At 35.8% G+C, this 14,795-nt stretch overlaps 1 protein-coding gene across 1 annotated transcript in view; it reads left to right on the top strand.

Annotated features, from left to right (window-relative positions):
* CTDP1 (CTD phosphatase subunit 1) overlaps positions 1–14,795 on the top strand; it is a 96,745-nt gene that overhangs the window by 58,365 nt on the left and 23,585 nt on the right. The window contains exon 12 of the mRNA XM_059481591.1: positions 9,000–9,178. Within this exon, the coding sequence (XP_059337574.1) occupies positions 9,000–9,178 (179 nt within the window). The remainder of the gene's footprint in view (positions 1–8,999; positions 9,179–14,795) is intronic.

Raw genomic sequence — 14,795 nt, 5'->3', positions numbered from 1 at the left:
TTGGTAATATCTGGCCCTTGAACTTGAGCATGCAGCTTGAGTTTCTGTTCTGTTGCAGGAATTTTTGTTTTGTTTTCTAAGACTTTAAGGTAGAGGTAAACTTGAAAGATGGCCCAGTGACACAAATTTTACTCTTCTGGAGAGAATTTGCTAATAGTACCAATAGGCTGTAGCAGTAGTGCATGGTTCAGTTGATCAGATTATGAAATTCTGTATTGGTCACTAAAAAGCATATGGTAATACTTTAACATAACTTCTCCAGGCATTGGTCTGTTGCAGTCTTCTGCTATTCAGGTTGTGGCTACACATTTAAAGAGATCTGTCTCCAAAGTCTCTTTGCAGCTGCTTTTTCCTCCTGTGATGTACTGTTACTGCTTGTGTGTTAGTGTAGACATGAAATGAAGTGGGACAGGGAAGTGGTGTAGCTAAGCAGTAACCCAGCTTTAAAAAGCAGTTGTAGGTCACTAAGCTGCTGCTGTCTGTCACACAACAAGCAAGGAGATAAATGTATAGCTTTTTCTGACCAGCTTTGGTTTCAGCAAGATGCATTTTCATTTACATGTAGTCATCCAGGACATAAAAGTCAACCTCTAAATGAGTTGTATGGGAAAGAAATCTTATAGAAGCTTTTTTCTAAGGTTTGGTAATATTCCTTAAACTGTTTAGAGCAATTGTTTCTCAGTCTACCAAAGCTGATATAACAAACTGCGAGGTTTGATATTCTGACCTGAAATATGCCTTTATCAAAATTAAGATAGGACAAAGGTAGTTCTCAGTGTATGGAGATTTAAATAGAGGAAGTGTGCTTCTTCTGTTAAATCATGAACAAGACTAGTCACTGCTGATATTTCTGATTCATCACCTGCTCCAATGAGCTGGTGGTAATTGTGGTAGAGAGCAGTGAAATCTGCCTTGGAAGTGTTTGAGACAAAAGGGTGTTGGACACTTGCATAAATGCATTGTGTTACTCTAAAAATTGAGTCAGAAATTTGAAAGGAGAAAAAAGTGCTCTAATGCTAAAGAAAAAAAAACAGATGAGAGAGAATGTGAAAGACAAGTTCTTCTGAGGTTACTCAGAAGAAATGAGACTGAGTTACATCACACATTCTCCCTTAAATTTTATGTACTGAGGGACAACTTAACCTGATTCAGACAGCTTGTCCTTCCAGTGACATTTTGTAATAAGAAAATGTTTTGTTTCAAAAGCAACTTAAATTCAGCCCAAATCTCTTAATACAGACTGTGTCTATTGTAGGAAAGTTTAATTGTTCACAGGTATTATGCTCTAATATCACCTCTCAAAAGCATGCTGAAATACTTGGTGGCTTCTTTGAAGACATGAGTGGCAATATCTTGCTCCTCAGTTAACTGTACCTAAACATTTGGCTGGTAGGAATAAACATAAAAAAAGCTTTTCAGTTCGTGGAGGAAAAGAGTTTTCATATACAGAAGAAAAAATTAAGATCAAAACTAAGTTTAAAATTATTATACTTTTCCAGATTAGGAAAAAATATTTGTGATGTCAAACTAAATGGATTCTTTTATGTGCAGTAAAGTCATGGTGCAAGCCACAGTTGCTTATAGCTATGAGAGTGACCTGAAAAGTCATTTGCTGCTGGGGAGGCAGTGTTCTGTACCCCATGTCATCAGAGGATTGCTTCCCTGCAAAGAACCCCAGGACAAACCTCTTTCAACTACTTGCTTTTTTGCCTTACCTAAGGCCAGAACTTTTCATAAATAATGGTCAGTAACAGACTAAAAACACATTCTTTCTCTGAAGGGTAGCTGTAGATCATGCTCTTACTCACTGGCCCTTAACTTACATTGTTGGAGCCTTTTCTGGAATTTTGACATGGATATTTTCAGCAGTCTAAATTGAAGAATCATTGCATTTAGCAGCCACAGAGCTCCTATGTATGCTGGAGTGTCGTTGTTTTAGAAATGCTGCAACCGAAGGAACAGAGGGCTCCACACTTGCTGCCTCCAGTGGGCTCAGGCTGTCTCCTCTCCATCCCAGCCATGAGCTAATAGGCAGGAAAGTTGGAGTTTAAATGCTGTTCTTATTTTTAAGTGGTTCTCATTGAGTCTGTCCTCCTGGATAGGTGAATAACTGTATTCTGGTCACACAGGTATTACTAATTTTTTTTTATCTTAGACTTCACCCTTTGAAAAAAATTACAATGAAGATTTACAGGCCTATTGCTATTTAACAATCTTTTGGCAAAGGATTTCTTTTGAAAACAGAATAAAGGAAAAGAAGATTAGAGTTATGGGTGCCTTCATATAATTGGAAAAAGCCATAGCTTCCAGGCTCCAGTGATGTCCCTGACTCAGAAAGGCTTTGGATAAATGTGATTGTATTATCTCCCTTGAGACATTTTCTCTTTAGAGTCTTTGAATTAAAAAAATGTTAATATTAAAATCAGTAACTTCTAGTCCATGTGAATTTAATTTAAATTTCACAAATTAGTAGTTAGGAATGGGCTTTTTCCTCTTTCCGGCACCAGTGAAGTGTTACCAATTTAATGAAAGAAAGCAATGTTCATTATACTAATAATCAGAGAATCATATAATGGTTTGGATTGGAAGCGACTTAGATCATCTTGTTCCAATCTCCCTGCTGTGGCCAGGAGCACCTTCCACTAGATCAGGTTGTGCTGAGCCCCATCCAACCTGGCCCTGAACACTTCCAGGGGCATGGCATCCACAGCTTATCCGGGCTGTTCCAGTGATTCAGCGTCCTCACAGGGAAGAATTCCTCCTGATATGTAATCTAAATCTCTCCTCTTTCAGCTGAAAGCCATTCCCCTTGTTCCATAACTAAATTTATGTTTTAGAAAGACTTTGGCATCCTTAAGTCAGCACTCAAGGCACCCTAATTACCAAGGAAGGATTGCACCTTGTGTTTCTTTTAGCAGTTTCACGTATTTGTTCTAGGCATCTTAAGAATGTTTACAAGGTTTCTACTCAAATCTAGACATTGCTCTCCAGGTGGGAAATTCAAAATTTTAAATGGCATTATTTGAAGAATCAATCCCATTCAATCATAAGCAAGGATACTTGATTGTTATAGTGCTTTTTAATAACAATATTAGTATGCAATCTCTAAGTGATATTTTATTTTATTCCAAAGTATTAATTGCAGTAGTAAAGCCCAAATATAGTGAATTGTGCAGCTGTAGTTGCAGTTACCTTGCCTTTTCATTTGCAGAGGTTAAGTGGTCACATTATCAGAGGTAGTGGGTTGTGGTTTTTTCCCTTCAGATCTGCCTTTTAGGAGCACGGTCTATTGCCCAGGGCTGCAATTAAAACTTGTGATGGCATTGTAGCCAGTGCTGTCAGCAGCGTTGGGAACTGCAGCTATCGGGGCTGCACTGCCATCCATTTCCCATCAGGGTTCCTGTGCAGCCTCCAGGGGTTGCGGTGGAGCTCCTTGTAAGTAAGTTCCACATGGTGTTTTTAAATTGCTGGTTTTCAAGTTTGAGCATAGCAGCTATGCTCAGCATCGAGCCAGGGCTTTTTCTTCTCACATAATTGCTTTTCATCCTGAAACTGGAAGGTTATTACCAGGAGCCGCTAATATTTCTATGTGCAGTTTGATAACAGTAGGTGAAAATAATTCCAGACCATAAGTGCAAGTTACAGGTTTGGTTTTGCCCTCATTCTAAAGGCCTGGCTTGGAATATAAATGAAAAATCTGTTTACTGCCTAAACTAAAAAAAGCTACCTGTGGTTAGTGCCCCTTCATAGAGGAAAAAGGCAATCACCTCCCACTCAAAAATATACCATAAAGTATTTAGAAAAGCAAAATGTATTTTAAATGATACTTTTTGAGTATGAAGCTTTCTTATTCTGGAACTCCAGCTGCTGAGGAACAAAGCGGTAATGTCTTTAATTAATACTTTTCTATTACAAAAAGACAGTAAAATGTTGTAGTGTTTCCTTAATTGCAAATGAAGAAGCTACTGGTAAATATCACTGGGGGTGTCTTTTTGTTGAAAGGTAGCTACAAAAATGATTATGAATACAGATATTGTAAGTGATAAAAATTGCAAAGAAAAACACATTCCCTTATTTTGAAACTATTTGGATATTCTGAAAGCTTGTCATAAAACCATTTTACACCATTAAAACCAGATTCTTTGTTAAATTTATTCACAGAGTAAATAACTGCTGATATATGATCATTAATACAAATTCACTTCAAGTATTTTTCCTTATTCTAGGAAAGGTTTGTTCTATTTTGAAATTTCAGTTAACTCTGTCTTTATGTACTACTATATTTCTTAACACTTTGATTTTGCTTTTTTGCTGTTTGGCTTCACTAGAAATTAAGACTATTTTATAGATATATTGTTGAACTCAGCTGTTTTTATCAAGGGTACAATGGAACACATACATAAAAACTAGATTAATGCTGTGTTCAGTAGAAGATAGCATTCAAATAGGCATCTATCACAGAAACTTTACTCTGACATATGAAGTTGCATAGTTAGCATCTGATTGTGCTTAAGTTTGTCATATGGGTAACGTGTATTATGCTGTTTAGCACAGAACCCGGTGGGATTTGAAATTAAGGGACTGCCTGTGAAAGTTAAGTGAACCAGCACTTCACTTTCTGCCTCCTGCTCGTGCAGGGGCTCTGCCAGTCCTGTCGTGGCCTTTCGCTCTTCCTTGCCGTGTTGTGCTGCTTTTGTGTCCAGCAGTTAAACTTTCCGAGTCAATTGCACAAATATCAGCTCTTCTGTCCCTCTCCTGATAAACCTTTCCTTGCTTTACCAAATGCCTGGTGTACACTTAGAGGAGCTTGAGGAAAGAGAGGACAAGCATTTGTGACTGTGCCACAATAATGATTTGTCAAGTGATTGTGTGTGCTGTCTAGAGAGCACTGTTGGGTGACCTCTTGCAAGCTGGGTTATGGGAATATAACTGCACCTGCTTTAGAGTTATCAGTGCTGTATTCATTTCTGCAAATTACTTTATAGTGTGGAGTTAATAAACTTGTGCAGTATTATTTGCATTTCTTTTGCTGCAGACAGAGCAGTTTTGTTTTCACCCCTCAGCACTGGAAGGTTTGCAAGTTCAGTGCACAGCTCCAGAAAGATGGAGCCACCACTCTCTCTAGTTTGATTTACAATCTAATACCGCCATTCACTGTTAATTTCACATGCTCAGAAGTGCTGCTTGGTTTGTAATTTTCAGTGTCCTTTTTTCTACTTCTGTCTTCTCATTTTGCTGCTCTTTTAAAGTTTCTAAAGTCAGTCAACTGATTTCTGTACCAAAAAGCAATAGTTAGGGACAAAGCAGAGGGGAATGTTGGAAAGGAGCCAGGGGTAAAGATTACAGGATCATTTTAGAGTGATTTTTTGACTTTATATACCACGGGGGGAATATAAGGTATATATTGAAACCTTTTGACACATTCAAATGGCAGACTATATTATTTTTTACCAGTTCTTCCTAAAATAAAATACATTCAACACAATCTGAAAAATACGCGCTCAGGATGCACACGTTTTATGCTGAAATGGAGTTGAGTTTTAGCTGTACTTAATGTCAGCACTGATTGCTTGCATTGCTTACAATGAACAGATGTTTTTGTGGCAGTAGAAATAGACCTAAAGAACTCCTTGTAAATACTTGGTAGGTTGGTTTTTTTCTATTTCTCCCTTAACTTACACAATCAGTTGGAGCAAAAGTCTCTTTGGAAAGACTGGTGGGGAGGGGCAGAAATGTGTACTGGAGCACAAAATTTATTGCTGTTTATCAAGCCTATTCTTTTTGTAGATTTTTTTCCATACCAGTAAAGAGGTGTTTCAGACAATTGTACCACTTTTGAGATCTTTTAAGCAGTTCCAAGTGTTATCCTGTTGGCTGTCTAAGGTAGCTTCTCAGTTCTAATAGAACTTAAATGCCAAAGCACTTGCTAGTTTAAGCACAAGAATTAAAGGTTATTCACAGCTCCTTTTTTTTTTGAATATGTAGTTTGCATTACTGTGTATGTAGTTGTTAGTTCCAAAAATTGTATAGTTCTCTGTCATATTAATAAAGCTGTATCAAAACATTGCCTGTAACTTAATTTAAGGAAAAATTGAAGTTGCTCATAGCAGTTTATTTTTTTGGTGTTTTTCTTGGAGTCTTAATTCATTTTAAATGTATAAACTCAGCTTCTGGAATAAAAACATTTTTGGCTCATCTGGCTGGTTAGTGTTATGGAAGGCTTTGACTTCCCTTTTAGCAAAGCTTAATGTACTTTTCAGCTCTTAATTGGAGAATGAGGCTAAAAATCTCATTGCTTTTTGGTCTTTATACTTTGCATGAGTGCATGCTCTACTCCTCCTAAACGAGAAATAAAATGGCTTTGTCACATGATGACTTTTACTGGCTTTTGTAATTGAATGTTCAAGAGTTGCCAGGCTTTTGATTCTCTTGCTGAATTAAACAACTTCCATCTTCAAGGGATGAATAATTTTTCTTTTTCAATGTTAATTATTGTTGCTGGGTTATAAAAGTCTATTTTAAAGGTAGCTGCTATGGGCACTAAAGCAGTAAACATCTCTTCACTGTATCTTACCAGTAAGATTTGGAATTAGCTGGCATTTTCTTCTGAAGTGTTATATGTTGCATTTATATTAATCATAAAATCCAATAACATAAGCTGAAGCTATAGTTGGTTCTTGGTACATCTGTATCTGTCATATTCTGAATCAGATTAAAAATTTCCTCTGTTCTTTGAACTTTCTTATTTATTCAAAATTCAGGTGTGTGTGTGTATATATATATATATACATATATATATATTCAGGTATAGATAGATAGTTGATGTTTAGTTACTAATGAAGTTTTTTTACCTGTTAACTTGTTCAAGTGTCATGGGCTGAAATCTCACTGCCTCAATGAAAATACTGTTTGTTTTCCATTTCTTTTGAGAATTGTAGAAGATGATGATGTAACACTTAGATTTTTCAGCACATTTGCAATTTAGCCAATAATTAAGCAGGAATTCATGTTTGGGTGCCTTTCTAGTTAGAGATTTGTAGGGACTATCCCACATCATTTTCATATGCAATGATTTTTTTTTTAATTCAGTGTATTTCTGTGAAATGGCATATATTTGTGCACAACTAATTCTAGTAATTCTGATATTAAATGGCATTTCAGATTTCAAACAAATAATGTTATCATTGTACAGGATGAAGGAAAAACAGACATGGCAATAACTAGACTGCTAGTCTGTCAAAATTGTTCACACAAAGTATATTTTAAAATACTATCAAACTTCACTTTGAGAGAGGCATCTGCAATACTGAATGTCTATCAGCCTAACTTTATCCTTTGAAAACCTTAACATATTTTGTAGTGACAACATAGTTTTAAACTTAAGACTTTCTGGAAAAGTATTGCCTTTGGAATGAAGATCTGTGATTTTTAATGTTAAAGACTTGCAGGAAAGGAGTTGTTAGAGCTGTGGATCTGTGCTGTCGATTACTGGCCATGTCAGCTACCCGGAGAGTCTTCTACCAAATCTATACAGGCAGGGTCTTCCTGCCATCCCATCCCAAACAATAAGCTTGAAACATTTGAGACTTCCACTGCATTCTGTACATACAGGAAATTACCCATCCTGTGTACTTCACATTCTTCTCCTTGGTTCACCATTGGCTTATCTCTAGCACTGCTTTCAGTCTCTCTGATTTAATTTAATTGCATTCCATGGTTCTTATTTGCGATGCACACCATAATTTCTGTACGTAGGAAAAATGGTTTTGGACTAATATTATGGTATTTGACCCAGCAATTCCTACAGTTTATACCTGAAACTGCCGTCTGGATTTAGATGTGCTGAACTGGTTTGCATATGCTTTTAACAAGCTAAACAAGGAAATTAAAGGTCCATTTATGAATGACCAAATATAAATTACTGTCTTACAGCTTTCTTTAAGCTTTTTGGATTATATGTATAAAAGCAGCAAATAAACAGCATAAAAATTTTTAGACCATTTTCATATGCAGATATTTTTCTCCTTGATAAAGCTGATGTGGATTAGTGAGAACAAAGAGTAGTAGTGAAGCATATTTTAATTTATGTTGAAATAAGCTGCTTCTAGGAAAAATTCTTTAACATCAGTAGAAAAATGCTCACACATGGCTTACTTCCATGTCTCCTGCCAGTCACACAAATTGAGAGACTGGGAGGATCTTCACCTATATTTTCTTATGTTTTTATCTCTTTTTGAAGGTTGAATGCTAACTCAGAGAGATTATAACCTTTTGAAGCTCATTAGGGTAGATCATGAGTATGATTTGCTTTTAATGATGGTTTCAGCAAAGCCAGGCCTGTCACATCAAGTTCATAGGTTTTGAGAGGATTATCAGATCCTATGGTAACTTTTCAAAAGTAAGACAAACAATTATTTAACAAAATATGTAAACCTTTTGATAGATTTGTCCTTATTAATTCGCACAATCAGGCAGTCGCGTTAAAATGGGGTTTGTACTTTCTGTTCCATTCATACTGTATTATATAGAAATTGACTTCTTTACCATTATATATGTGTCAAGGAATACCTCTAAATGTAAGAGATCTTACTGGAGATTTTAATTTGCCTTGCCCAAGTGATTCTATATGTTATAATAATATAAAATGTATCTAGTAGAAAGTATGCATCAGTATGTTACAATAGTATAAATCATCTATCTCTTTAATTTCAGAAGACAGCACTCTTTTTTTAATAGTTTCTTGTGTGACTATCATCTATGTGAGAATATCTGCCTTAAGCTAAGCATAGAATAAATGTAGGTTATTGGAATAAAATGTTGCTAGAGTTGTTACAGAAGCTGTGTTGAAGACCTTGGGGTTTAATTTAAATTTTGACAGAGAAGGCCAAGGAAACTTGAAGCATATTCTTAATGATGATTTAAGAGTGATCCAATGATTATGAAAGATTAATACAGAGCTGTCTCGTGGAAGATAAACTGACTCCTCCACTCTTTGGCAGGTGGATGACATCTTAGGAGAAGGCAGTGACGAAAGTGACACTGAAAAAAAAAAGCCGGAAGAGGAAGGTGAAAAACCTCAGACTAGTGCAACAGAGACTCTAGGAAGGAAAGCAGATCAGAGACCTGGATCATCATCATCGTCATCAAGTGAAAGAAGTTTAACAGGCGGTGTACCCAGGTATGAATTTTTCAAATGTAAGAAGTGTTCATGATGTTTCATTGTGTTTTTGCTTTCAGCATGCTTTCTTACAATCTGGTATTTGCCATCTGATGTGAAATTATACGTAGGTAACTTTTTCTTTTAAGTGTCTGAAGCTGTCATGCTTATCTCTGCAATGTTTTGGGATTTATTTTAGGAAGTGGTCCTAGTAAATGTCTTATTGAGAACCAGTGTATCACCTGTTCAGAAAGAACTGAAGGCAACTGAACTGCACTTCTTTTAAAGTTGTCTCAATGCTGTGTAAGATACAGACCCATGTCCTCTGCAATGTTACTTTAAGTAAAATAAAGTATGGTTTGTAAAGCTATGCTTTTTTTTGTCCTGAATTTTTGAGACAGTTTTATGTTGTTCAATGAGGTTGTTAGGATGCTTTTCTACTTAGAAATTTAAACTTGCTAGTCTCTTCTTCAAAATTGATTTTAGTGTCCCAGCATTGACTGTTGGATAATGACTATCAACCAAGTTGCTAGTATACTAGAACTTAATAAGCTAAGTGCTTATGTTAAATATGTTACTGAATGGTTCTCAATTTGCAGCCTGTTAATACTTTTTAAGCTTAACAATTTAGACTAAGCAATATATGATTTTAATTTAGAATTGCAAGTGTCATAATCTTGTACTATAGGGTGCTGAAAGTGAAAACGTGACTCAGATGTGTGTTGTGGTTCCTTTCTGCTCTCTAACCAAACTCAATTCCCAACCATAAGACTTTAGGCTCTAACACTTTTTCCAAAATAAGGATAAGTAGTAGGTTGTAAGCAACTCACATTATTTTAACTTTTCTGAGCTTTGTTCTAGCACACAAAGAAGGTATGAGAGAAACTACAAAGACTGCCACAGAATGTGATATATAAATGTTTATGGAGATATTTTGAGTGAGGTAGTAATGTTGCCTTATTGTAGAAAGAGCTACAGGAGAAACTTGCATAGCCTTTTAGTTTATCATGGGTATTTCTAATCATTGAACTTCTTTAGAAAAAAGTCTGCAGGTTTAAAGAATTTGATTTGTCTTAAATGGATAGAAGAAAAATTTTCTCCCAAGTGAAGTTTGAAAGAGGAAAGACAAGCAAATGATGAATGTTTCAGAACACAGTTTGAAGCAGCAAGGCATGTCACTGTTAAGTCATCCTAATATCGTGATGTTTCATTGTGTGAAAGACATACCAGTTTTTGGAAACCAAAAGGAAGAAAGAGTCACATTAAGGAATACTGCTAAATAACTATTCCCCAAGTATGGTGTAAAAAGATAGAGCAATTGCATTTGTAATTATGTTTTATTCCATATACAGAAAGGTTTTTAAATAAGCTTGGCAATACTTCTTCACTCAGAAACTATATAGACATAGTAATGTTCTTGATGGGATAAAGTCTTTGAGCAGCTTCTTAAGTAACTTTTCTATTCTTTCCACCTCTTAAGAGTTTTCTTGTCAGTTTGCTATATTGTGTTCAGTATTGAGCTTGATAGGCATGCTGGAAAACATACAAAGTGCTGGTTCAGATGCTGACCCAGTGTCTACTGGGCAGGAAATTCTGCTTGATAAGAAGGGAGCCTGTCATTCCAATTACATTTTAAGTTTGAAGCTTTAAACTGAAGTTTTCATGTTCAGTAAGTTTTTAATGTGCTAAAAAGGTACTGTATAAGAGGGGAAACTCAAGAACAGTCTCTGAAAAACAGAAGATGAACAAGAAACAGTCCACATATGATCCAGTACTCCTAAGATCTGGCTCAGCTCATTCCTATTAGAGATGAGGCCTACAGAGACTGTAGGTTTCTGCTGCTCCTCTACACTTTTCCAGTAGTTGCTGACACTGGAGCCATAACACTTAAAAAAAAAAAAAAAAACTAGCACTTACATTTATTGTTAGTCTTCAGTCTTGAAACTTACAGAATACCATGATCATTTCTCTGATTCGTGCCACTTCTGAAATTCTCAAGCATGGAGGAAAAAATAATCTTTGAGAAAACTGATAGGCTTCGTTCTCCTGGATCCATTGCTAATTCATAATCAAGGAAAATTGAGCTCAGAGGCTCAGAAATCCCACAACTATCTTTTCAGTGCCCATTTACTGAAAAACAGAATTTTAAGGGGAACAGTGATATTTTGAATCCTAAGTGTTTTCTTTCAAATATAATAGTACTTCCTTAGAACAGCCACTCTTCTAGAAGACAAAAATTAGAGTTTTCCTTTCTTTCTTACTGATAGAAAAGACTGCTGCAAACTCCAGTGCAAAATTTTGTTGATGACATCTTTTTATCCCAGTTGAATGAATATATTCATTGTCACTGTAACTTTATTCCAGTTTTTTAAATAGATTTAATTTAAGGGGACTAACTGCTAAAGAAAAGGGGATCAAAATATCTGTATGTGGTCAATGCTTGGATGTTCAAGAAAACATTTAACCTTAACCTTAAGTGAGCAAATAATAAAGTTAACAATTGCTTGTGTTTGCAGGTAATTGGAAAGTGTTGTTTGTCTGAAGAAAATTCAAATTAATTTTGCTCTTATTGGTAGAACTTCTCCCACATAATTGTTTCAAACTTGTCATCTGAATTCTGTGGTGTGTCATTATTCTGAACGACTTACTTACATTTCTGGAGCCATTAGAATTTTCCATGCATAATAGTGAGGTCCTTTTGAAAAGCTCTTGTTCAGACTCCCTCAGTAAGAAGCAGAGTTCATTATTGGAATTGGCCACAACTAGAGGATCAGTTCATTTCTAGAACTGCACTGTGGTTTTGGCTGTGGGCCTGCCATGTCAGTGGCCATGGGATTACAGAGGAACATGTCTCATTTTAAAGACTGTTCCCTCAAAGCTTATTCCATATAGATTTGTGTTGTTGAGGCAGCACTTCAGTTAAGCATTGGTGAGTGAGATTGAATCTTGCAGCTTGTTCAGGGGGATAAGATCTCTGCATAGAATTACAATTGCTGGAAAACTACAGAAAGCAAATACGGCCCGTTTATTGATTTTGGCAATGAGATAATGAATCCCAAATCAATCAAAGTATATTTGATAGGAAGAGCAGCTCATTGTTGTTCCTTGATGTAATTTGGTAAATAAATGCAGTTTTCCTACTTGAGTGTATTCAATGCATTTTAATGAGCGTCTCACTCTATTTCTGAGAGATCCAATATATCTCCTTAACAAAGTAGGAAACCCACTCAGCCTTTAAAGAGAATGTATAATCATTGAGTAGGGAAAAAAAATAGCCCTAAACTCTGCAAAGAGATCCTTGACAGGCAACCACCTTCTCTCCCAGTTGTGGGAAAGACTGATTTGCTGTAAGAATTTGCAGTAATAGGAGGCATTTGTCAGCTGGAAGCTGCTTCCCTGGAAATGCTTCTCTTAAGGTGAAGCAAATTAAGGAAGTTCAACACAGATGATGTGATGGCTCCAATTTTATAGATTATTACACTTGCAAAGTTTCAAATTTTGTTTGAGTCTGTTTCACAGAAAACAGCCAGAATTTGTCTCCCATTATTAATTTCATGTAAGTTCAGCATTCTAAATTAAATGTCTGAGAGAAGAAAGCATCCTTCAGGTAATAAGACAATGTGATGAATATTTTTATACATAACCAAATTCTGACTGATTTTTGCAAGGTTGTTACAAGTACTTTTTTCTTGGGTTTAAAACTTAACTTATGTGGGTAATAAAACACCTGGATTGGCCAGCATGTTCCAGTCTGTACAGTACTCTTGTGATTCAATGACTATTCAGAGGGATGTTTTGAGATGTTAGGAGCTGAAACTTTCACCAACTTTATTTTTCCCAAAACTATTGATTGCATTCAACCTCTAAAGTAGAAATTTTTCTTAATTCCTTTGGGTACATTTTTTTCTTGGCATAACAATTGTTCTCATAGTTACTGCAAGCTGAGAGTATGTTTAAATGACTGAATTCCCTTATATTTGTAACACTTTGGAAGTAAACAGACTCTTTGATGTAGTCCACATAAGCAATTAAAAAATTACAGCAGTTTCAGTGAGGTTTTCTTTCCCAGAAGCAATGGTGAAACACTCCAGACTGAAATCCAGGATCAGCTTCTAAAGAAAAGTGCTTCTGTTGGCAGCACATCTTGCTGTTTTCACATGAGCCAGCTGTTCTACAAAATTTTAATGTCATTCCTCTTTGGAAGTGATTTTGATGAAGACTTTAAAATAGAAGACGATTCTGAGCATGCAAGGCATAATTTGCTTCTGTACTTATATATTAAAAATAAGTTTTCATATAGGAATGTTTTTATTTGAAAGAGCTCTTGTTACACAAAATTTCCACATGAGAATATCAATACTGAGGTAATAACAGCTTTTTGAAGCTATTTGAATTAACTTTTTTTTTCTCCTACAAAGGTAGGGGTTTTTTTTTCAAGTGTGCGTTGTCCCAAGTACTCTACCCTCTGCTACATTGAATCAAGTTGCTTTCAGTTTGCCAGCTAGAAAATTGTAGGTCCAGGTTCTAGAGGATTTGAATAAATGGAAACAAGTGCTGAATCTCAGTTGATAGTTTCTGTATGAAGGGTGTGCCTTTTTCAGGCCCTCTTGAAAATTGTCCAAATGTGCTGAAAACCAGGAGTCCTTCAGCTGTAATCTTTATCTGATAGGCTTAAGATCTGATTAGTGACCACCTCCAAAGCTTCATTAGGGTAGCTTTAGACAGCTGAGGTGCTTCCCATCCCCTTTTAAACACATTCTTTGGGTTATTAAGACATTGGTTTTTTGACAGTGGTGCTTTTGCTTTCTGTGTTCTGTTTAGGTTGATTATCTGCTTCTTTTTGTCTTTGTCTCACATATGTGTGGTAAAATTGACCTTTCCTAATTTGTCTTTCTGAACCTGTCCTTCTATCCCTTCCTCTCCTTGGAGAAAAAGTAGTTGGAGATAGGTTGTTTTGCTGACTTGAACTTTCTGCATCTGTTAAATCCCACCCTTTGTATCTTATCTTCTTTACAAAGCAGAGAAGATGGTTTTATGTGCCAAGGATGTTTGTGCTTGGAAAGTGTAGTTACAGACCATGCTTTGTTTCATTTAAGTAGCTGTTCTTCATGAAAAGTAGATTTGATTGAAGTGAAATAGTATCCAAGCTCTTAAGTAATTCCTTCCCTATAGCAATCTTTTTCATAAACCTTTGGTAAATACTGGGGAGTTATTCTGAGTGTGTCTTTACTCATTGATCTGTGGACCTTTAGCTGAAACCTGAAAATTAAGAGGTTTTTAAATCAGAAAAGTTTAACAGTATTAGAATGTAATTGCAGATATCTAGAGAAGTCACTGACAAACTCAACTGTTCCAATATCATATTGGATGCATCTTATAATTACCAGTGGAAAATTTAAAAATGCTCTAGAAGGAATTGGGAACTGGAAATGTTCCTATTCAAACTGTGTGCCAACATGTTTTTGTTTATCCCCCCAGTTATTATCTTTAGATCCCTTTTTTGTAAAGATGCTGATCATATCACTTGGCTGTAAACACACTTTGAAAAATCATCATTCTTATACTATGGCCTCAAAAATGTTATATATAATGAGTAGTGCTTCATTTGCAAGTGAAGTAACAGAGATTGCTGGGACAA

Source organism: Ammospiza nelsoni, chromosome 1 (genome assembly GCF_027579445.1).
Source record: "Ammospiza nelsoni isolate bAmmNel1 chromosome 1, bAmmNel1.pri, whole genome shotgun sequence".
Classification (NCBI taxonomy): domain Eukaryota; kingdom Metazoa; phylum Chordata; class Aves; order Passeriformes; family Passerellidae; genus Ammospiza; species Ammospiza nelsoni.
This window is presented reverse-complemented; position numbering and strand designations above follow the sequence as displayed.